Source organism: Ambystoma mexicanum, chromosome 4q (assembly GCF_040938575.1).
Source record: "Ambystoma mexicanum isolate Mex_15411 chromosome 4q, UKY_AmexF1_1, whole genome shotgun sequence".
Classification (NCBI taxonomy): Eukaryota; Metazoa; Chordata; class Amphibia; order Caudata; family Ambystomatidae; genus Ambystoma; species Ambystoma mexicanum.
Genome location: NC_090928.1, coordinates 21,379,465 through 21,405,101, shown reverse-complemented (window position 1 = coordinate 21,405,101; position 25,637 = coordinate 21,379,465). Strand labels below are relative to the sequence as shown.

At 45.1% G+C, this 25,637-nt stretch overlaps 1 protein-coding gene across 6 annotated transcripts in view; it reads right to left on the bottom strand.

The window, feature by feature from the left end:
* Nucleotides 1–25,637, bottom strand: part of TARBP1 (TAR (HIV-1) RNA binding protein 1) — a 2,688,190-nt gene that overhangs the window by 986,503 nt on the left and 1,676,050 nt on the right. For all 6 annotated transcript variants that reach the window (XM_069607367.1, XM_069607363.1, XM_069607366.1 and 3 more), the window contains exon 18: nt 1,621–1,808. In XM_069607367.1, coding sequence (XP_069463468.1) covers nt 1,621–1,808 — 188 coding nt within the window. The remainder of the gene's footprint in view (nt 1–1,620; nt 1,809–25,637) is intronic.

Here is a 25,637-nt window from a genome sequence, read left to right as displayed (position 1 = left end):
AGGCGCACTTGAGAGTGTAAGTATGTCAAGCAGACAGATGTGTGGAATGCAGGGAACATTTGAATGAGCATATATCATACCACACCCCACGCTTACTCTCTTCTTTACACCACCACTCAAATAGAACACAGGGATACTATGACACCATTCGGTATAACTGTTCTCATATCAACATCTCCCGCTCACCCCCCATCACTCTAAGTAAACACTGCTGGCCCCACACCCCCAGCTAGGCGTTCTCCTCAGGCATAACGCAACCACACTCGGTCGGGATAATTCCTGTCAGAGCAAACACATACTCCTGATCTCTCCACCACCACACCTACCGCTAAGAAGCAGCTAGCACACGAACTCCGCACCAGCTGCACACATACCGGGTGCGCACACGCACCATTGGACTCTCTCTAATCTCTCTACTGACTCGAACTTCGGTTCCCAAGGGCGTTCAACCTACCAGCGCCTTCAGACCATACCAATGGTATATAAGGCGCTATATAAATGCAAAATAACAATAACTCATAGTCAGAAATCAAACACCTGGATGAGAAGAAGGGGTGAAACCCAGACAGTGAGGAGAAGCAGCCGAGAGCTAATCCCGAATGGAACAAGCCATAATGGCTGGAACCTAGCAAAGGTTCTGAGAGTGCATTCAGAAAGATATATTTCGAAGCAGTGAAGCATAATGGGTACAGGAGTCTGACTACCCTAAGAGCTTCAAGCAATACTGAAAGATGAAAATGCATGCTGGATACAGTAATCAGAATTCCTATAGCCGCTTCAAAAAATGATATGGAAGGAATGCAATACACGCTGTGCACAGAAGTTATGTATCATAATGCATTGTGAGAGAGATATTGAAGGAATACAAGTCATACTGGATATGGGAGTCACCCTTCCTAAGCTATCTTGAGAAAGAGGCACTTAATGAGTACAGAACTAGCGGGACTCTTTAGTCAACACGCCTACATTTTTGACAATTAGGTCAGGCATCAACATTCATTCACACACAGAGATGCAATTTGAATTGCTATGCCACTGTCCGTAATGATCTCATCCAATGTGGGCATAGGGATCAGTGACTTGAGATCTGGCCCTTAAATCCAGAGATCCTCATAGAAGCCACAGTGTGGACACGTTTGTCAAAGAAGAAAACATAATGGATGCTCTAACTAGTGGACAGATGTTCCAAGGTCCCTATGTTTGCATTGTAAAATAGCAATGGGGAGTGTAGGGGTGTGGGGTGCAGAGTCAGGATCATGGGGAGAAGCGATTAAAACCAAGTCACCATCAACACACGCAATGCCAAAAGTAACATCACAAAGGTTTACCCATTTGGAACAAGTTTCAGACCTTCGCTTGCTGGTTAAAAAATACATTTTCACTAGAGTGGTGAAAACTGACCATGTGGCAGGTGATGTCCCAAAAGGTAAAAGCTACGATGTACAGGAATTTTCAAGCTCAAGAATAATGCTACATAAGTCTCAGCATGGTGTCAAGGATAGACAACAGTTGGAGAAAACTTAACTAATTAAAAATGTCTTGAGTCAGTAACCACAGAATCTAACAGAAGAAAACATAGAAAATTGAAAACACAATAAAACAATTAATTCTAACCCTTACCTTTGATCCCGCCTAAATACAGGTCCAAAAATGCAAGCCTCCGTCATAAGCTCAATATAGTTTTGGGGATTCTGTGAGTAACTTAAATCACCAGTCGGAAGAGCGATCCAAGAATGACAGCAATAACTCATTGCCACATTAAAGACTCCAGTTTTTGTGTTGGACATATCAATCAATTCACATATGATCTGTAACCAAAGTAGTAATATTTCAAAATGTATGCAGGTTTGCAAATCAGACATCATGCAATACAGAACAAGCCTGCCAGTACATACACACAGTACAGTGTACAAGGAAGTATGATGAATCAGAGCGGATTCCCCCAGAAAACCTGCCCTGGAACCCTTCCCATGTAGCCAGGGAAAGGCAGACGCTTCGTGATCCTGACACTGGGGGTGGTGTTTTGCAGGCAGATCACATTGGGGGTGGGGGAGGAAGATCTGGCCAGGAGGAATGGGAACCACCTTTTATTAACTTTCCCCGAGACCCTACAAACTTAATGGCATATTGTAAATTAGAAATTGCAGAAGAGAAAGGTAATTTGAACATTGGGGACTTCAAGTCTGGGACAAGGAGGAGGGAGTTGGAGGCATTGGAGTGCAAGGTGCAGTCTAATGACCCACACCTGAGAGGATATGGTGAGTATAAAGGATCCCCTCAGGTGAAGGTCATTAGGAGAAGGAGAATTTCCTGTTGAGACTCCATGTTGCAGTGGCAGCAGAGGTTGAACAGAAGCAGAGACACTGACTGCCGCTAGCTGTGAAGCGGATGACGGTTTTGAGTGGGTCTTTAATAGTGATGACCCTCTATGCAGAGGATGCACGGCGGGAAGAGTGAATTCGAAAGGCTTTCCCGAAACTAACTTGGACTCCAGTGGCAGGCCAACACCGGAGTACACTTGGAGTGAAGAACGCTCCTCTCCCATCTGGCTTGGGTCGCAGGAAGAAGACTGCAGCTTACCTTGTAGCAGAGAGCATAAGAAGCATAGTGGTAGCTGAGCGAGCGGACGTGCATGCGGCAGTCAGTGAGTTCATTATCTGTATGTGACCCTGGAACGCACCACAAATCGCCTGCTGACCACTAGCGCAAACGTTGAATACCAAATTAATGCGAAGAAGAGAAAGTGGCAAACTGCAAACAATTTTACATGTCGAACTGATACAAAACAATGCAAGTGGCAGAATAAAAACTTTGGGAATAGACAGAAAGGTTACAATTGTAATTACAAAGATAGAAGTAATTGCCTATGACAAAAGAGAAGGGAGGGCAATTCAGAATCAAGACTTTTGTAACCCGTATTACTTAATAGATGAAGAGGCAATATTTGATAAGGACCCAAACAAGCTATGTCTTAGCCAAAGAAGAGCAAAGGTGGCAACAAGCCATTTTCAACAGTCGATTGATGTAGGATTGGAAAAGTAAGAGTGGCAGAAAGGCTATCCTCCTGAAAGAGCATTCAGGAGGAGAGGAGCATAATCTGCATTTCATGTCGCATACACATCAATGTGTTTCATATCCTTTCACAAGAATTAAATTGCTGATGGTGACAGTCAAAAGACTTTACTAAGTTGTTGAAGAGAACTTTACCACAGAAGTACTTCTAATAATGTTATAAGCTTTTAGTCCTGGCGGGAAGAGTACAACAGGGCTAGGGACCTTGTAGTACTGGACCAGGTAGAAGTGTTTGAAGTACTATATTGTGGCTAAAGACTGAAGAAGTGGCTAAGACCACCACATGATCTTGGGAAATCATCCTGACAAAACAATGCTATTGCTAAAGATCAACTTTGGAAGTGTTGTTGTCTCTTGAGAAGAAGTTGTGTTGCACTCTGATACAAGGGGAGAAACAAAGAGGTCATTTCTTTTGAACTGTCGGAAAGTCCCAAATGAGAGACTTTTGGAGCAAGAAGAACCTTATCACCAGAACTGTGTTATAGAATGGAACATTCCTACAGTTTTAACAATTGATACAAATTCCTGCTTTGAATCTGGGGGAAGGGAATATTACCCAGGTTACAAGGAGAAACAGTTAAGTATATGTTGGATATAACTGACTTGTTATATTTTCATTGCCATATATTCCCTTCGTATGTTTGTTGTATGTATAAGTGTGAGGGACAGTTTCCTTTTGTTAGAGTGTTTCCTTTAGTTATTTTGATAGGCAGGGAAATTCTCTTTAGTGTAGGTATAGTGAGGCATTTATCAAACCCATTTGATTTAATAAAATTGCATCTTATGAAAAACATTCACAAAGTTGTCCGCCTCACATTTCTGACCCCTCACAGAAGTTAGTACACATTACTCACTGAAATGAATATTGAACTGCTTGACCTTCAGTCCTCCTTCACCATACACAACTCACAATTACCCCAAGAATGCTAAGTCTATGCTAGAAGCTGAGAGAAGCAAAGATTCTATTGACGTCATTCAACACTATGTCAGGAACTGTAAATCACTTGTCCAAGTTTAAAAAGAAGAGTTGGAATCTCTGCGCTGCTCTAAATGCAGCCAGCTGGTGAGCTCCCCATGAGTAGACTACAGGGTGATAGAAGAGACATTGATAAGTGACCACAGTAATAAAGAAGACAGAGGGCCAAGGGGACAACTGAAGAGGTAATCATGTTTCTGTGGCTGGGTGGTAAAGCCCAAATTCTGCTGTCTGAGCTCCTGCCAGTTTGACAACTACATAGGGAGGTGCAGCAATACCAGCTACAGTAACCTATGGTGTACGACTCCTGGAACCTCCTCAGTTTCACCAGAAACAACCGAGTAAAGAGGGAGGTGCAACAATAGGAAGCTACTCACAGCCGCTGGAAAATTGTGTAGTTTAGATGGAGCAGAAACAGTGGTGGTAGCTACAGGCATGAATTGAACTAGCAGAGGCCCGATTCAGCCCTAGCAGCCTTTGCAATGTCTCCTTATATTGCCTGCGCTATTTGAAACAGGGGCACTTTGCTATACTTGGTCGTTGTATACTTAAATCGTTGTATATTTAAATAGCCTTCTGTTAGGTTGACCAGAGGTGGAGTGACGATACCTGAGCCCAGGTTTTTCTCATTTGAAGATTTCTTCTCATCTACTTTACTGCAGGCATTTGCCTTGGAGTCTGTGGGCCTGATCAAGAGTTGGGCATCTGCCCTTAAATGCAGCGGGAACGGTGGATACCAGCCAACTCGTCATCAGGCTCTGTGTGTGCAGTCACCTTTATGGGGGTTAGACGAGTCATCAATGCCTCCCTTTTAATTTTTTGAGGTGACTTCAATGCTCAGACTCTTGAAATCTAGAGTTCCTGTAATATTTTAGGTCTTCCAAATATCATGGTTTAATCCATAAATTGACTGCAATCTTCCATTGTACTATTTAAAGGGAGTGTTAGTATCTACCTTTCAGTAATCTGTTTTGTGTCATATAATGTCAGCCTACAAGAACGAAATTACTGCTTACTATGGAAGAATTGGTTATTTACACACAGTACTTTCTGGCAGAATTGCTTTTAACAAGTCTACAAACTTAATATTGTCATTTATGGATAAACACTTATGTGAAATCCAAAGAGGAAAATATTTACTCATGCATCGAAGAAGGTTGCTTTAATTTATTAAGCCAACCTTAAGTGCACACCTTACCCAGGTCATAAGTAAACACACTGTAATGCATTTAAAAAATGCATTTAAAAAACATAATATCTTTAACTCAAATCTGGAATATATTGAAATGCATCTGGGTGCACAAGTGAACATTTGACGCCAAACCCAAGTAAAAAGCTAATTTCTGAACACTGTTTGCATTTGCTGAAGCATGAGAACAACAGCTAGTTTTCTGTTTAGATGAGGTTTGTTTTGCATTCCGCAAGGAGCCAAAGAGCAAGTTCTCCATCTATATATATATAAATCTGAGCACAGACTTGGAAGAACAAAACAAATTTGCGTCACAATGCGGCTGCCTTGAGCTGTTAATTCCCTGGCAGTTCGCAATCTCTGTTGGTGCTGTGGAATGCAAGCCTTCATTTACATGTGTTCAAAGTGGTTTGTTTTCATTTTTTTCTCTCTTTTTACAAGTGAAAAGCTTTGCTGTGTGTGGACCAGTGCTGTGTGCAAGTGCTTACATTAGCTTAAAGTGACGACAGAGACTTTTACGGTGTACTTCGAACACTGGGTGGTTTTGTGGCAATATGCATTCCTTATTTATAAAGTGTGATAAAGATTGTTCTGCTGGCAGGGACTCGAGTGAATTTATTCCAGGATGGAATGTTACCCCTTATGATTCATTACCAAAATAATTTGCATGCGGATCTCGTTTGTGTGATCTATGGGATGATTTATTGGCCAAGGCAAGCCCTGCAGACGTGGTTTCTTTTTTACAAAAGATTCCAGTTTTGAAACTGAGTGTGTCAACTGCTTTGGGAAGAAGAGGATGGGTTTTACTCCATGCTTAGCGCAGGATGCATGAAAAGAATGTACAGTTAGAAGCAGACGTGTTGCAATTAGAAAGGGAATTGGCAACTGAGAGACAAGCTTCTTTGATGCAACAGTTGCAATTCAAAATTTGGAGTGACAAGGCCTCTAAATATCGACAAATAGAGACGACAGCAGTGAGGGTGGACTTATTCAAATATAAAAAAACACAGAGGGAAGATCGACAAATGCAAGGTGGCAGCTGTCATTTCGGCTATTGATGCAAATTGGAATATAGACTCTTGGGATGCGAATATTTGGGGTTCCTATTCGAGTAGCACTGATTCTGACCCAGAAGTGAAGGCAGAATCTGCACTGAAACAAGATAGGAAGAGGGTTACTGTGCATCCAGAAAAACAGGAGAAGAGCGGGGCCTCATCCACACAACTCTGGGGACGGTATAGTGGATTTAACCACACTTGAGGATTTCACTCAGCAAGAAGTGGGTGAAATAATAACTAGATTGAGGCAGAAGTCTGGCAAGCCTTTATTGGCTTGGATACTGAGGATGTATGATGGGGAGTGGGAGGATTATTAGTGGACTCAACTGATTCTTCACGCTTCTTACCTTTATCGACTGACACTGATATTCAGGAAGTGCTGCAAGCTTGCCTGCCACCAGATGCGAATGGGCAGGCCTCTCAGGTGTCATTATTGCACCTGGCAGCTCAGGGATGTAATATAAAGTACCCAATTACCACTGATTGGCCCTCTGAGGAGAAGAGATGGTATACTTTGAAGGAAGTGATTCAAAAGATCAGGGAACATGCTATGAAAGAAGCAATGCATGTTGATGAGCAAGGACACATGGGAGTAGTGCCACTGTCAGCGTTGACCAGAAATATGGTTATCAGAACTGCTCCACCCGCATATAAAAGTGTCATCATGACTTTGCTAGTAGGTATGACGGGCAAACCCACTGATGAAGTGGTGGATGCCATACAGCAACTGCCAGATCTGGGTGAATAGGACAAAGGTGAAGACAAGCCTTGTGAGAGGGAGGGGCGCAGTGAGAGGAGAACAGTAGGCAGGAGACGCAAATAGCAGAGATGCCTGAGGGGCAACAAAGGACATGTTTTTGGTACTATTGAAATATGGTGCGCCACAGGAAGAAATTGATGGTATTGAAACAGCGAGATGTAGGAGCTATACAAAAAGAGAGGGCTTGCTGGAAAAGAGCGCTATAAACAAGTCAAGAGACAGGTGGTGTCTAAGTAGAGAGGTGACACTTCACCTTCTGTACATCCTGAGGAGGAGCAGGGAGAAAGGTTTATGGGGATTCCTTCCCAGTACTAGCCAACATATGCTGAGTTGAGACAAACAATGAGTGTAATGTTGGAGGCCGAGTTTGGGTACACTCATTCTAAATTTGAATAGGATTATGGCCAAGTCCTGGTAGTGTCAGTTCACATAAAAATTGACAGTTGACCTCATGTTGATGTAAAAATATATTGGAAGCCTGGGAACACACAAGAGGTCTGAGCTTTGATTCACACTGGGGCGAAAGGCCTCATTGAATAATGGGAATCTTTCAAGATTTAAAGGTAGACAATTTATCATTACTGGACTGGCTGGAAAGGAGACACTCGCAGTACAGACAGGAGTGGAAGTGAAGATAGGCAATTTGAAAAAAACAGAAATAAGAAGTATTGATTGTCCCGATACCTGAGCACATTATTGGATTTGACATTTTTGAAGGGTTGACTTTAGAGTTAGGAGGTAAAACATATCTATTTGGAGTAAATACATTGACTTGTACATCAGTTATTGTGGGTAAATTGAAGATCCCTCTGGTGCACGTGCCATTGGCCACGAAACATGTGTCAATGAAACAATACCACATTCCCGGGGGGAACAAGGACATTTCAGACACCATTAAAGAATATGAAGAGGCAGGAGTATTGAGGCCAGTCTCTACTTCTTGGAACAATCCATTTGGCCTCTTAAAAAAGGGGATGGAAGCTGGAGAATGACTGTAGACTATAGAGAGTTAAATAAACACACTGCCCCATTAATTCCTGCAGTGCCAGATACTGTTACCATGATTGAGAACATACAGAAGTTTGAGGGAACCTGGTATGCTGCGTTAGATTTGGCAAATGCATTTTTCACAATACCAATAGGCCGAAAAGAGCCAGGAGCAGTTCTCATTTTCTTGGGGTGGGCATAAGTAAACCTTCACAAGAGTGCCTATGGGGTACTTGCATAGTCCCACCCTCTGTCACCGGCTGGTGGCAGAACACTTCGACAAGATACCATGTAAGCCTGACATACACATCACACATTACATTGATGGTATTCTGGTTCAGGGCAAAGATGAGCACAGTGTGCAAAATCAATTGGAAGCAATCATTGATGGATTAAAAAAGGAAGGCTGGGAAATTAATCCTAACAGAATTCAAGGGCCAGCTGAGACTGATCTTTTTTGGAATTCAATGGCATAATGGCCATCGAGATTTAGTGCCGAAAGCCAAGTAAAAGATATGATAGGTTATTTTTAACGTGCTTAATACCCAGAGGTTTCTAAGCGCGGACCCGGGGATCAAACCTGTGTTGCTCCATGTCGTCTTGCTTCCAAGGCGAGCACGTTGCCCCCGAGCTATCCTCCAGATACTTGAATTTACCACTCCACTGAACAAGAAGCAAGCTCAGCAGTTCACAGGCCTGTTTGGGTTTTGGACACAGTATATACCACATTTAGGGCAATTCTTGGCCCCAATTTTTAAAAAAAACACAAAAGAAATATGAATTTGATTGGGGAGAAGAGCAACAGGGAGCATTTGACTTGGCAAAGGGCACAGTACAACATGTGCTTGATTTGTGGAATTTGAAGTCAGGAGAAGTAGAGCTAAATTTGTCTGTGCAGGAAAATGATGCTAACTGGAGTCTGTGGCAGAAGCAAGACAATAAGTGAGTCCCTTTAGGAGTCGCAAATTACCTGAGGTAGGTTATAAGTACATTCCATTTGAGAAGCAATTGCTAGCATGTTACCAGGCTCTTATTGTTACTGAAAAATTGACAGTGGGTCATGATGTACTTATTAGACCCAAGATCCCAATTATGCAACGGGTGTTCAGTTCTCCTAAGACACAGAATAGGACATGCTCAAGAGACCAGTGTAATCAAATGGAAATTGTACATTCAAGACCGAGCCAAATCAGGAAAGGGTGGAGTTGCACAATTACATGAGCAAGTGGCTAACTATCATCCGTAGATTACATACCACAGGAAGTGATTGAAGTACATGTGTCTCCAGTGAAATGGGGAATACCTTATGGAGATCTGATAGTGGAACAGACAGAGCATGCTTGGTTTACTGATGGCTCTGCTTGAAATGTGGGGTCTGAGCACTACTGGAAAGCAGTGTCATATAATACCAAATCAAAAAAGATCTTATCAGGGAAAGGGAAGAGCAGTCAGTTTGCAGAACTATATGCAGCCTATCAAGCATTGAAACAAGAGACACCTGGTCAATGTCATTTTAACAGAGATTCATGGTCAGTGGCCAATGGGCCAGCTATGTGGCTGCCAAAATGGCAAAAGAATGGGTGGAGAATACATTCAAAAGAATTGTGGGGAAAGGACCTGTGGCAGGATATGTGGGAAATGTTATCACAAGGTGAAGTAACAGTGTATCGTGTAGATGCACACTGTAGTACAGATTCATTAGAACGTTGGTTTAATTCTGTTGCAGATGAACACACCAAGATTTCATCTATGGCCACAGCAGCTCAGTAGGAGGATTTGGAGGGTCTAGCCAAGTGGGCTCACCAGGAATGTGGGCACCTTGGAGAAAAAACTACTCACAGGTGGGCACAAGCTCGAGGGATCAATATCCCTTTAGAGCAGTGGTCTTCAAACTTTTTAGGACTGAGCCCCACTGAGCAAAATGTGGGCAGATGACCCCCCCAAAAAGACTCTGGGCTCCTCCATTCCACTCTTACCCAGTCCCTCGGCTCTCCCCACCACACCACAGACACTGGGCTATCCCCACTCTGCTCCCACCACTATCCCATGGCTCCTGCCCTACCTGCTCCCACCACAGTCCCTGGGCTCCCCCGACCCTGCTCCCAGCACAGTCCCAGGGCCAGTGGCGGCTGGTGAATTTTTTAAGTGGAGGGGCATAAATATTTCCCCCAGAAATGCCATAGCCACCAATTGCAGCGAGCAAACCCAGAATCAATCAAGTGGGGTTCGGGGGGTTTACCCACTGGAATTTTTCTTTTAAGAATGTGTTAAAATGTTGCATTTTAGAGCATACTATAAAAAAAATGGGTAAAAAGCCAAAAGGTTTGCAATTGGCGCTGGGGGTACCAGGAGGCAGGCAGGATAATTTTTACGGGACATCTATGTAAGATGTCCAGTAAAGAAATACTATTCCTGTCCCCTGGGCTCCACAGCACCTCAGAAGGAGAGCTGATTTTGGCAGGTGGGTAGGGGGATTGTGCAACAAAGGCATTTTTTAAATGCCTTAGTTGTACAACCGCCCCCCCCCACTCGCCAAAACCAACTCCACAGACCAACACACAAACACACTCTCACACCAATCACTATCATTCACAAGCACCCATTACCATACACTCTCACACATAACACGAGCATAAACGCATCCATGAACAGGAATCGGGAAGCAAGAGCTTCCTGGTTCCTGCACAAGTGTGCGCAGGGGCCAGCACATGCGCAGGGGCCTGTGCGGGCTTGCGCGTGGGTGCTGAAAAGCTTGAGTCCTGAAACGCCCCACTACAGGCTGCTCTGTCCGTATGTGCGAGGAGGCGCAGGAGCTCCCCCTCACACATACAGACATGCAGTTCCTCAGCCAGCATTTCCAATGAGCTATGCAAGGCTGGCGAAGCAAAACTCCCCCAGCCTTGCATGGCTCAGTGAGCATGTGAGGCTGGGGAACTGAACTGCAATGCCCAAACCAAAAATGCAAAATGCTAGTGTGGGTCAGTTGTTTGGGTCAAAATGGGGCACTTTCCTGGCCAATGTGGGCCAGTTTTATGAGTTGCTTCACTATGCAGCTAGTAGATTTGATTGTTGTAGCTTAATAAAGATTATTTAAAGATCACAGTTTGCTTACATTTTAGCAAAGAATACCCCCTTGGGTACTATTCAAACAGTCTGTCAATAAAGGAACAAATTCCATTTGCAACTGTGGGAAACTTTTTAATTGGTGCCCGATTTATGCTCCAGTGCGACCCTGCCAATTTCCTCGATTTAAAGAAAAAGCAAATGTATTTTTTTTAAATTTCAGGCTGGGATCTCGCCGCCCCCCCACCCCTCCCTCTGGAATGCGGCCACGCCCCTCTAGGGGGCGCACCACACAGTTTAAAGACCATTGCTTTAGAGGTAGTGAAAACAATCCTTTTGCAAAGTCTGTTGTGTCAACAGCAACATTATAGACCCATCCCTCATTATCTAGGGCACGTTGTGAAGAGGCAAGTTAACAGGTCAAATCTAGCGGATCGCTTATATCGGCCCTATGCCAATCAGTAAAGTCTGTCAATATGCATGCACATTGTGGATACTTTTTCAGGATATCTGATGGCGTTGCCATGCAAGAGGGCCACACAACTGAACACCATTAAAGACCAGATTATATTGCATTATGGAGTGCCCTTGCAAATTCAGAGTGACAGTGGCACACATTTCAAAGGCTAGCTAATTCAGGAGGATTGTCAAGAGACCAATGTTGAATGGTTCTATCATGTCCCTTACCACCCGCAAGGTGTGGCCCTGTTTGAGAGAATGAATGGACTGTTGAAGGAGCAATTGCGTAAGTCAGGGAATGGGAGCCTGGTAGGTTGGAGTGAGCGCGTGTTTGATGCGCTTAAGGTGTTGAATCCGCCCCGGTGGCTGAGTGTGAGTCTCCCTTGATACGCCTGTTGACGCCTATGGTGCAGATGCAACCTCAGTTAGCTACAGAAACGTTGTTGTACTGGCAGTTTATGCCAGGTGCTTTAGCACCTTACCAAGCAACTCCAGAATCTGCAGGAGTAGACTTGCATGCTCAGAGAGAAATCAGATTAGAACCCAGAAATAGGATTGTCATGGAGACGGGGATTGGAGTACAAATTCCCTCAGAATATCTGGGATGGATTGCCCCTTGATCTGGATTAGCCTTGAAGCACATATAAGAGCTGGGAGGATTGATAGATCCCGACTATAAAGGAGAAATAAAAGTAATTTTCATGAACAATGGAGATCAGATTTTGCCTATCTATGTAGAAGATAGGATAGCCCAATTGATGGTCATACTGTTAAACTGTCCATGATCAAAAAGAGAGAGCCCCCTACAGCGGGGGGTGGGGAGGAGGAGGGGACTCTGGTTTTGGTTCATCAGACCACATGGTACCGGGTACAAATGTGTGAGTGGAGAAGCTTAATGGTCCACCTGTAACCGCAGATGTTATAGCATCAGGCAGAGACCAAGTGGTTCTGGTCATGGAGCCTGGCAAGGAAAAATGGAACTATGTTCCTCCTGAAAAATGTTACTTAAGAGAATAATGATCAACACCAATATGCCTTTTTTCTGATTTGTTTATAGATTTTGTACCTGATGTACTTGGCTGGTTTAAGTGCACATATCAATGGTCTCCATTTGGAAGGATCAGATTAAATAATGCATAGGCCAATTCAAAATGCCACATTTGTGCAAATGATCAATGTGAAAGCGACGAGAATGGAGAATGTGACAAGTCACGTGATGCCAATGCCAAAATACCAGCCAGGGGAAATGCCGCGGGAAGGCGATGGCCGTTGCCTTGGCTCTGACAACGTGGGCTTGCATGTTGTCCGGAGGTGGCTTATGCTGTCCCTCGTAGGCTTCTTTGATGGCCGAGACCATCCACTGGGCTATGGAGGCCTTGGATGCCCGATACCCCGGTCTTGAACCTCCAAAGGTAATAAAAAGAGCGTCCAACTTGCGGAGGCTCTTTGTCCTGTCCAAGCAGAATTTCAGTGCACGCCTTACATCAAGGCAGTGCAGGACTCTCTGCGACTCGTCTTTAGGCTCAGCAAAAAACGCAGGCAGCACAATTTCCTCGTTCAGATGGAATGTGGAAGGCATTCTTGAGTGTGGATCACGGGGCCTACCCAGTTCCTCAGACCTAGGCCCAGTAGGCATTACACCCTCGGCGGATCTGCCTGGAGAACTGCGTAAAGGCTCCCCCTCTGACATGATGCCTATACTAGGGCGTAGCCCCTTGGGTGAAGACCCGTTAAAAGGACCTTCCGGTCCCTCAGCACCCTCCAGCACCCTCACCGGGAGGATCTGCCGATCCCTCTGCCTCTCAGCCGGTAGCTAAACCAGCCTCGGTACTTGTGCTGGTACGAGGACCTGGTAGGTCCCTCCCGCGCGGGCGAGTCCTTGGGAATGAGTCTCACTTATGGGATGCACTGGAGCAGAGCGGCCCTACCTTGGGCTTGGATTGATGATAGACGAAGTCTTTTAGGTCCTCTGGAGGCGATCTGTGAAGAGCTCCCTCCACTTGGCCAGTCTGTTCTTCAAAGACCTTGAGGAAAGCGCGTCGCACGCGGTACACGCTTGCCGTGCTCAGGGCCAAGACACCGTAGGCAGAGGGTGTGGGGGTCTTTAGTCGGGAAGAGCCCGTCGCAGGATGGACACCTTTTGAACCCTGTAGAAGTGACATGCGCCGGGGAGGAGCGTGACGCCTGAGGACCGAGTATCTGAATGATAAAAAGACAAAAAAAGACAAAGAGAAGAGCTATCCGCACATGGAATTACATGGCGGAAGAAAAACCCAGGAGTGCTGGTGAATTCGGCCCATTCCAGTCGATGCGGAAAAGGGACTGAGGTGTGGCACCGGAGGGCTGAGTCAGGGCAGCGCATGCTCCCAGGGCCGCACCCCCGCGCGCCTCTAAATTTAAAGGTGAAGAAGGTTTTTTTTGGTGAAAAAGGTTCAGTCTCCTGTCCCTTGCAAGGGACGCCCATCTCTCAGGAGGATAGCTCGGTGGCAACGTGCTCGCCTTGGAAGCAAGATGACACGGAGCAACACAGGTTTGATCGCCGGGTCTGCGCTTAGAAACCTCCAGGTATTAAGCGAGTTATAAATAACATATCATATCATGCAGTACGGAGGAAAGGGGACGGAACGTAAGAGTACATATGTGTGATATAAAATTAATTATCGTTGAAAGATAATGAAGTTCAAATGGAGAAATCTCACTAAAATCCTTGTTCTTGACTTGTTAGTCAGAGGAAGTTGGCAAGTGTTAACGATTGAAAGTGAATAAAGAAGTCAACCAAACTGTGTTTGTACAAAAACTATGTGCGCGTGCACCAACGTTACCAAGACTATGAATTGTAATTATACAATTGTAGCTGCTAGTTATTTGATTAACCATATTTTATTTTGCAGCTAGTATTATTGAGAGTAAAAACATTTTGATTTTGTTTTGTTGTGGTTTGCAATATATTTCTAGCTTAGCTATGATGCTTCGTAGATTTAAAAAACCCAATTTGGTGCCACTGGGCTATGGAAGTCAAAAGTCCAAGGGTGGAATATAAGGGAAGACTGATAGCTCAGGGGCAATGCGTTTGTCTTGGAAGCAAGACAACGCGGCGCAACGCAGGTTTGAATCCAGATCCCGCGTTTAGAAACCACTCGCTGGTATTAAGCATGTTATAGCTGAACAATAAAATAAAATAAATAAATGCATTTAAAAAATGTAACAGGTTTGACTCAAAGATGGAGACAATTGAAATGCATTCTGGGTGCACAAGTGAACATTTGACTCCAAGCTCAAGTGAAAGCTCATTTCTGAACACAGTTTGCAATTGCTGAAGCAAGAGAACAGCTTGTTTTTCTGTTCAGACAAGGTTTGCGTGACTCCCATGCGAATCAGAGGGTGCTCATGTGTTGGTGGAATTTCACAACATACACCGGTCGGGTATTTGTAAAATTGTATTGGCAGTCAGGCCTCTCTGTAAAAGTAATGAGTTGTAATTATGTACATCAGAGTGGGAAATATCAAGGCTGGAAAAAGAAAGAGACATTTCCTTCTGATGGATTGAAAGAAGGTAGACATATCTTCGTATCCAGTCTTTTCCCGTGCAGAGTGTCTCTTTGCCAACCTGCGGTTTTGAAAACTGTCCAATGAAGTTTGGGCACAAGATGAAGTGGTGCAAACAAAGGCTAACAGTGATGTAATCCTTTCTTTTATTCTGTATTTTTATTCTGTAACATGTATTCGAGTGAATAAACGTCCAGATAAACAGCAATTTTATAATCTAATTGAGAGAGAGTTCTTTTGTTGCAAAAAGCATTGGGGAAACTCCTAAACAAAATAAATAAATATATATATACACATATATATACATATATATATATATATATTTGCAAAGCCGGGAAAAAGAATTTCCAGTTCTCCCAGGGAGGGATGGCACTCGCGGCAACACAACGCTGGTGTCAGTTACTTCCTCGAATCAAAAACCAATGCAGTGTAGGGTTAAGTTCATTATCCAGTTTTATTAGGCATCTGCCAGATTTAAAAGTGCACGGTACAACGCGTTTCGCCGCCTACTCGCAGCTTGTTCACGAACTTATATATATATATATATATATCTGGGCACAGATTTGCGAGAGCAACACTAACATTTACCCTTTATTAATGGTCTCCAAAATGAAACCTCCAGAATCTCTTTAAAGAACAGTTTACTTACCATTTGTTAATGTTCTTTCTGATGGATGTTCCGCCCACAGATTCCTCATCTATGATATCCATCTTCCATGGCATCTGTTTTTCGGCAACTTAATGCATATGCATGCCAAGTGCCAGACATAAGATCAGGGACAGTATACATTGAGGTGCTGTGACACATGACCTTAGTTCTACCCTTTTCACCTAGGACTCTGACACTGAGGGACCACAGAACTGAAAGATCCACCAGCTATTCGCCAAGTGTGGTAGGAAGAGAGGGCGATGAAGCATCTGTGGGAGCAAAATCCATAAGAAAGAATATTACTGAGAGGTAAGTACCTTGTTCGTCTAGTGCATTCCTTCCTTCCCACGGATTTCTCATCTATTATAGACTCCCAAAGCAGTATATAGACCAGGAGGAGGTAGGAGCACAAGGAACCCACCTATAACAGAAAGCTGTGCAGGACCCATCTACCAAAACGAGCACGCTGCCCTGACAGGGAATCCAAACAGTAATGTTTGGCAGACGTTTGCAGGGAGGCCTACGTAGCCGCCTGAGCAAGTGGAGTAAATATCCAGAACAGGGACTCCACTCTGCAAGGCAGAGGTGGCAGACAGTTTGAGTCTAATGAACTCTGTCCTTCAGGCACATCCTTTCCAGACAGATTGTAGCATTACAAGATGCAGAAGATGATCCAACTTGACATGGTCTCTTGTGTTACAGCTCTGCCAGCACGGGCATCTGCATAGTCCACAAAAAGCTGTTCATCTTTCCCGACGTCCCTCTGTGAGAAACCAGAGGGTATCTCACCCTCCTGTCCCAGAGGATCTCTCTCTCAGGTGGCCAGGGCACAGCCATCGCCTTTGGATCCAGACCGTGGGGGTGGACCAGTGCGGGAGGATCACCTGGGTGAGGGGTTTTCTGGGAGTGTGGCTGAGAAAGCCGATGGTGAGACACGGAATTCCCCCCTATTTTGTTCATCTGCCCCATCCTATTTTTTAGGTTTTTTCAAAGTCCCAACCCCCCCCCCTTTTTTTTTTTTACACAAACACTGGCCCGAGGAAGCGGGTGGCAGAATAACTACACTAACTCAATCACATCGTACTGGACATGTCCCCTTAAACGGGCCAGGCAGTTTACCCTAAGTGCATACACCTGATACCAATTAGCTCCCCTCACACGAATAAAAGGCCAAAACTAAAGACACACTCTGAGCAAGGGGAAACACAAGAACTAGCAGAACTTTCGGGATGAGGGTACACCTATTGGAGCAGAGCAAACGACCAAGGGACGAGAGTAGCGGGCCGAAAACACCAAAGCTTCCCTATTGGAGATCATTGCCTCCATCAGGCCGCGAAAGACTTGTGGAGAAGGCCAGATCCCACAAGTGAAGATTGTGTTGCGTTTCAAGGAGGCCAGCGACGCACACAGGTGAACGGCAGAGTTGGGGAGGCGAGGTCAAGCCTGTGGTAATTATCTTGACTCAAAAATCGGAAAAGACCAAACAAGAAAGAAGCAAACACAGCGGGTGAGTTGGCAAGCGACCTGAGAGACCGGTGTGTTAAAGTGAATGAAGTAACGACATCATATCACAAGTGAAGGCTGCACGCGTGTGGATGAAACGCAAAGAAAGGCAGACCTGTGAATGAACTTTAAAGTGAAATACAGCTGCAAGATCAGCGTTACTAAGTAACAGAGTGGTCCGCTGAAAGGAAATAGCCCATGCATAAGTCTCCATGAAAGGTGCATTGGTTGAAGCTAAAGGGCGAACAAACAGCAAGAGTAAAAGTAAATAGTGAACATTGAATCAAAGTGGTCCTACGGTGGTCTATAAAGAAAGCCACGCACATTTGAAGACTTCAACATCCGAAAGTAGTCCGAGCCCGAGTGAGGGAGACCAGATATATATTAAGCTTGGGTAAGGGAGCCCTCATGCAACTTTGTATGAAACTATATTGAGAGAGGTCTAAGCCCGGCCGAGGGGGGCCTACGAGAACTGTGTGGTGAAAAGTCTGAGCATGGTAGAGGGTGACCTTTGTGAATGTTTTGGTTGAAAAATTATTTTGAAAGCCAGATAAAGGAACTTTAAACGTGGACGGCCAGGCGGGCCTCGACCCACGGTTGTGAACTGTGCACTGCTGAGCCAGAGTGTGTCATCCTGCCTACAAGGATCGTTTTACCACGCGAGTCCTAACGTGGGCAGGAAAGCTAGTTCAGCCACATTATTACTTAAACACTGACTTTTCCTTTTGCTTACATTTTCTTCTTTTTACACTTGTACCGGAGACAGGGCAGGCGGTTTATAGTCATAATGTTGACAACAAAAATGTCGACAGTCAAAAAGTCGAAAAAAAAATGTCGACTTTTTTTTTCAATGCATTTTTTTTTCGAAATGGGGGGTCCCCCCCCCCAGCCCCCTTTTTTTTTTTTTTTTTTTTTATTTTTCCCTTTTTTTTAGTCCCGAACCCCTAAAATAAATATATAATTTAAAAAAAACGAAAGTCGACATTTTTTTTTTCGACATTATGACTGTCCACCAGGGCAGGCATTAGGTTTTTGTTAGTATAGGCCATTTTGACAGACTTCACTAGGACTGTTTTGTTTATCGATTGATGGTCGAGACTACTCCAATCTTAGTTATAGGGAAGAATAGGAGTTTCTCCAACCCCAACATCATTAATAAAGGTTTTACAAATTGTATCCATTGTGTCAGTGTCAATACTTGTGACATCATGCCTTCCCTACACCTCGTCAGAGAACCGGACCAGTCCCGTCAATGGAAACACTCCTCTGCCTTAGAAAGATGAAAAAATATACAGGCAGATGAAGCTTCCGAGAGTGATGGAAATCTGAGATGACCTACGGAAGGAAGGACAGCCTCACACTCTGCATCACCTTCTCTTTGACAAACAAATAGCGAGGCTTCGAAGACAATGCTTGGATCTTACTCACCCACCTAGTGGAAGTGATGGTAACCAGGTGACCCACCTTAAAGTACAAGAATTCAGGGGTGCAAACGAAGTGCCCATAAGAAACTTCAACACTAAAGGTAAATCCCATGCTGGAACACCAAATTAGAATGGGGTAAGCTGGTTGCACAATCCCTGCAAAAATTGCCTAAAATTGGTGATCGTGAAGCACTGCTCAGGGTTCCTCTTGAAAACCGAAATTGTGGCAAGAAACTCCTTCACAGTGCCAATCCACAGGCCCATCCGGGCCAAGGAAAGCAGAAATTCAGAACCGAAGATGTGGGACAGGTAAAAGGATCCAGGTTCGTCTCCCAGCAACAGGTCAAAAATGTACACCCCCTAGATGCATTTTTAAAATGTATATTTTATTGAGCATTTGTAAGGTGCTTATACAGCAAGTAAATTGTGTTTCAAAGCATCAAAAACGCATAAATGGCCTTATGGCAGGCCGATAAGGAGCGCTTTCGGGACATCATCAAACAAATCCAACTCCTTATATCTCAGCAGCCAGGCATGAAGGTGCAGGCTGATGAGGTTTGGATGGTGCACCCACCCCTCCGATCGGGAGAGCAGATCTGCTCTCCGCGGAATGTGCCAGGGAGGGCAGATGGAGTGTTAGGCAGAATCCTGTGCAGTTCCCTTGGGGAACACTGCAAAAAGATTAAGACTACAGGAGTAAGCAGTAAACCCAATTGGTAGCAGTCTGTACCACCCAGATTTACCTGGTAGCTGTTGGCTGAGCAGTCAGACTTCTCTCAAGAAGAGTAGGGCAGTATATAGAGTATACACAATAGGGCTAAAACACAGTAGAGCAAACAAACACTGACCAGAGCTTTGTATCAAAAGTATATAATTATTTATTTTAAACACACTTTAGGCAATATACTAGCACTCTAAATCAAAAGCAAGTTAAAACACAGTCAGGTAAAGTATACAAACAAGTCAGAGTTAAAACACCACGATTTGTGAAAACAGATGTGAGCGCGTAACCTAGATGGCACTCCAATAGTTAAGTTAAAGGGAGAGAAAAAGGCAGAGCATAGAAATAAAACAGGTCCCAACACTTTTAGGAGTTCTCAGCAAGGGAATAAAGGCAGTATATACTGTAGAGCCAAAGTTCATAGGCCAGGCCCACTTTAAATGGAGCAAAGCGAAATGCGCCTAGGATCACATGGTTTAAAATGCACTAAAAGTCTTTGCAGAATGTTCAAAAGAGGTTGGGGTGATTCCAGAAGGTAAAGTTAGAAGGTCTGGGGCCAACCCAGTTGGAAAGCCAAGGATTTAAGGGTCACCTTGGGCAAACCGAAAAAAGGGAGGCCAGGCAGAACACAGTACCTTAAAGAGAGAGGAAGCTCCAGCGGTGGCAGTTGTTCCTGGCAGTGGTTGCAGTTTGTTGTTTCGACCAGAGGAAGAGAGGATGTCGTTGAGGAGGAAACGTGGAGTCGATGCACTGCACAGGGATGAAAACAGCCGCGGAGTTCGTCGGTAAAAGGTGCGTTGCTTTTATTCGCGGTCAAAGTGGTGAAGCTTGGCTATCCGTCCACCGGGGTGCTTGGCACGGGTGATTCGACCAAGAGACGTCTTTGGAAGGCGCAATGGGTGAACTGGTTGGTCCCACCAGCTCAGAGGAAGAACACTCGACCAGCAGAAGATCTTCTCTCGTCGTTGGGAAAGTGGTGAGTTCGTTGCAGCAGGGCTTTACTGGTGGTGTCGTCGTTGCAGATGGCACAGCTTCTTCCCTCTTCGGATTTTTAGGTATGTGGCGACTTCTGAAGTTCCACTCCCAAAGGCCCTGCTTTTATGCAGAAAACCCCCCATTCAACAGCCTAGCTGTCACTCACACATGCTAAGTGGTGAGCCGGGCGGCTCACCACAGGGCCAATCAGAATAGAGTGCAACTTGAGTTGCTAAGGCAACGCAGTCCAGGGTGCCAATTCCCCTCCCCACACATCCTGTCGAACCCAGACAGAGTGGCACCATTTGGAGGGCTTCTGTGGAGAAGCCCGCCAAAAAGTGGAACAAAGGGCTCAACCTTGGTCAGAGTTACAGAGACGGACACAAACGCCATTTTAGAAAAGAGTTCTGGCAAAAAGACCCAACCGTTGATTTAATATTAAATAAATAAACCAGCGGTATCTTTAACATTGCACCAAAAAGTGGTGTGTTTAAAATCAATGGGAAAATCCCATAGGAAAAATTCCGGTGGAATATTTTGCGTGGTAACCACTGCCACCAGACAGAAACTCGACAAGGGGGGACTGGACAGTGCCCCCTTGAAAACAGACCCAGGGGCAATAGAATTAACCCCTTCCAGTACTTCCACAATATGATGGTTTGTACTGGTTCTGTTCACAATTTGGGACTAGTAAAGTCAATGGTGACTTTACATGCCCTGGGAGACAGTAGTCAGTCCCAGGATATGGAGTCTATGTTTGGGGGTCACTATGACACCCCTGTGTTACTGCACTGAGGGTGCTGTGTAACACATACACAAAAAATAGATGATACCCTATGGAGTAAAAGACCCCATAGCCCATAAGCACACAAAGAGTCAAAGACATACCTCAAATCATGCCTAAGAGTGGGAGGAAAAGAGTCTCAGGGGGAAAAAAAAAAAAAAAATCCAGCAAAGCTGCTGGGGGACTCACTAGGTTTGGCAAATTAGCCTTATAAGAGAATTCTCCCTAACATGGAGTTGGCCAGCAACGCTAGTTAACAGTTCCGACTGGCCCAGATCAAAACTATAAAAATCAACATGGATCATAACAGGCATAGCCTCCTGAGATGACAGGGATCAGGGTTGGGGGGATGACACTAAAAGGAGGTTCAACATCCATGTCACAGTCAGTGCATCACCCAGAGCTCTGTGTCGAAGAAATTCCTGGCGCAGAACAACTTGCACTTACAGTTCACACTGCAAGCGAAGAGCTGCACCCGAGGGGTCCCTGACCGGGAGAAAATATCCTCCAAAACTTCCTGACTGAGCTGCCACTCATGGTAGGGTGAATTCTGTCTGCTCTAGCAATCTGCCATGTACCTCTCCAGATGCAAAAACTTAAGTCCCATTGCTTCTCTGCACAGAGGCAAGGATCCTTCGCTACCTAATTTGTTGACGTAGTGCATAGCACCCTGTGTTGTCAATCAGGATCAGCACATTTCTGCCATGCACTGAAGTAAGAAAAGCGACCAGGGCCAGCAAAAAAAGCTTTCATTTAAAGCAAATGGTTGGATTCTCGGGACTCCGACAAGCCCCAGGCTTTCGACGGTCAGGTCTTGCAGGTGCGCACTCCAAACTTTCAAAGGCCGCATACGTGGCTGTAGTCAATTGAGACCAGGATTGTAGAAGCAACGTCCTTTTTAGTAGGTTGGCTCGTAGGGACCACCATATTAGGTCTTGGGACACCTTCGCCAAGACATGCGGAAGGTCTAAAGTGCACCCCCAAGACAGAAACCACCAGCAACTGAGCGGGCAAAGCCCAATCTCAGGCAATGTAAGACTGAAGCAGGCCATGAGGCCCTGCAAATGCAAGAAGATCAAAGCCAGAATCGTTTCCGGTGACTGGAGGACATGAACCATTTTGGAGATGTCCTGGAGTGAGGAGGCCCTGCCCAGGTGAGTGTCCAGAACAGCCCTGATAAATTGGAGGGACTGGGATGGCGAAACTGGACACTTGAATATCCAGTAGAAGCGCAAGCTGTGCAACTAACTGCACACAGAAAGGCTGTGGCAATGCCTGGTCTGGAGAGCGAGCTCAGAAGAGCCAGTAAACTGGGGAAAGACATGAATGCCTTCCCTACTGAGGTGAGCAGCAGGCAGGTTGGTGAAGACCCTGGGTGCCAAAGAAAGACAGAAGGGCAGGAATTTGAACTGGTAGTAACAATTGTAGACAATAAATTTAAGGAACTTCCTGTGTTTCAGGTGAATTGTCACATTTAAGTAGGCATCCTAGAAAACAAACGACACCGGCCAGTCCTGCATGTCGAAGACTTTAGGCCAGTATAGCCATCTTGAACTCTTCCTTCCGCAGGTACAAGTACAGGTTCTAAAGCCTCAAATCCAGAAAAGGACGCAAGTCCCCGTCCTCCTTCAATACCAGAAGTGGCAGCAGAGTGGCAGTCTGTGCAGTATTCACTGAACTGTCAAGCTTCAACAGCCTTTCGTTTGCTGCCATTTGTTGGAGGAGGAGGAGCTCTCAAGTAAAACCTTGGGAGCTGCGTTGAGTGGCGACAGAGTGGCAATCTGTGTAGTCAGTGCGGGCGGTGCGGAGTTCGGGACCTCAGGATCAGTGACCGTTACTGCTATCACCTCACGGTTAACGGAAGGCGTGGGTGAGTGCCAAACTGTTCCATCTAGTGGTGGTCTCCCCATTGAGCTGCAGTGGCACTCCCTGGTTAAACGGGCCACTGCAGTGCTCAGAGGGATCGTTTAGCATATGGTGGTTCTGCTTAGTGGGAAACGGATGAAGATGCATCCTAAGAACGGTGCCATTATAACAGACGAGGAGATCTTGGCGGCAGCAAATATGCTGCTACCGTTTCACTACAGCCTGAGCAGCCAGTCAGTAATGAAGTCGCCCTTAACATGGGGGCTGTGTCTCAGGAACTAAGACATGTGAAATCTCCATCCGAGTGGAGGATGCTGGAGGGAAGTGGGGTAGGGAAACAAACTCAAAAAGGTTTTAAAAACTTCTTTCAGCCGAAAGCAAAGCTAGCTAAGTGTTATATCTCAAACCTAGTTTGCCGGAAACCAGGGGCTTGTTTAACTCCCGCCCCTCGCGTTACATTTTCAGTTCCATCTCCCTCCATGGGAAGTAACGAAAACTCAAGTTACTTCGATTCGCCTGTGGATGTGGGCCAGCGTTATGGGCCTAATTTTGACTCCACTCTTTCCTGAATTGGTTCCTTGCGCACAGAAATTTTAAAAGAGAATTTGGATCTTTCATTTATGAGGCAGAACGAAAACTCACCTCTGCTGGCCCACTCACTGGAGGAAATTAACCAGGTCTTGTGTGTCCTGGTTTCGGTTTACGAGAACCTTCAGATGGAAACCAAATCCAACTCAGTGGTGTTGGAATCATTGCTGTTCAAATTTGATAACATCAAACTGCACACTACAGCAAATTAACTTTTTGTTCTCACAAGGCTTGACTAACACCAATCATTGACGTACATCAAAACCAGGGCGTATAGAAAATAATCAAAAACAGGGAGCCATGGAGACAAATGGGCAGACCCATACAGGGAAGGATACAACCCTTTTGGGTGAGAATGCAATACGTTGCTCTGCAGACCTTTTGCGAGTGAGTGAAAAACTATCTGAAAGTGTTATCTGTGAAGGTGGTAGTGCCCCATCGCAGAAGGTGGGGGCTACAGGTGGTATGGGTTGGAAGCATCAGAGAATTCAAATCCCCCAGGGGCCCCAGAAAGAACCTCATAATCTCCCTGTTATGGGGCCTAGCAATGTGGGTGGAAGTGATATCCAGAGTGGTGACCAAGCAAGGAATATTGATAACTCTTAACCCTCACCACAAAAAGCATGGAAACGGAAGGGTGTTCAAAAGAGGAAAATGAAAAAACAGCAGTGAATTTGAACTCACAGGCTTCCATGATTTTTTAAAAATCATTGTTCCCCCAACTGGACCTTGGGAGAAGTGGGGACCCCGGGAACTTAACTGCTGTCCCGCCCCTACCCGAAAGATTGCCTCCAAGTGGTGGTGACATCGGCACCAACTCTAGGCAGTCATGTAAGCAGTGTTGGGACTCCTGCAGGAGTGGGGGGGGGCTAACTTTGGGATATTCAATTTTGACTTGGCGAGGGAAAACCTGTCTGGGTTATCCCAGCAGGTGAGCACCCCCCCCCCCCGCTCCTCCCCAGAGGTGTCAGTTTACACACCAGGGTTTAAACCAAGGGTGGGGGTGAGGGAGTGCGTCATCCGGGGATCCGGTGGCAATAAGTGTTTGTAATGACACAGGAATGAAAATTGTATGCGTTATGAAGGTTGCGGGCAATGGATCGTATTTGAATCTGTAATCCCTGAAAAAATGCTGGTGAGCTTAAATCGCACGAATATTCTGCGTTTGTTGTCTGAAATTCTAATTTTGGAAGGTATCTCATCAGCGGCCATCAATATGGTTTACTTTCCTGTAAGAGAGTGCTTTAAGATCGGTTGTGCATCTTAACTCCAAGTTGGTGGCAGATTTGGTCTAGCATGAAAGAGTTAATTAGAAAATTTGGTTTTTACATATCAGAGTCTCTCGGTAAACAGTTTGGGGAGAAAACCGCTAGGAATTTAAGTCTTTGACCAACAGCTGACTCCAGAGATACAAGCACTAAAATCAAAAATGAAGGCCTCAGAAGCCTCTGATGATTAGTCATGGCTACTTAGAACAATGCAACACTAACAGCCAACACTCGCCTGGGGAGCCAGGGGAGTGACCCCTTTTCCATCCTGACATGGAATACACAGGCCATTCTAGATTATTTGACAACCAAGCAGTGGGCCGGGAGTTAAAAACCACTGGGTAGTCTATCTACAGGAAACCTGGTTACAATGTAGCCCTCTGATGGATGGTTTTGTGGCGATTGGTCAGGTGGGACAGCGGGGGGATAGAGGACGCCCTTATGAGGGTTTCCAACGTTGGTGAAATCTACCGATAAACTTAGGGTGGTGCATATAATCTGGGACCTTTCTGGTATCCTCTTAACTCATGTGGAAATGACTGGGTGTGCGTCTATTCACCTCCTGATTGTTAACATATATTGCCATGAGAACTATTAGAGTTAGTGCTATTCTGGGAACATCTTGTGAGCTGTATTAATGACTGGTGTGGCCTTTATGATGGTGGTCAAGTACTCTTGGCAGGAGACCTAAACTCGGATTGTGAGACATATTGGGCAAGGGTTTAGTTTTGGGATGGATGGATCCACAT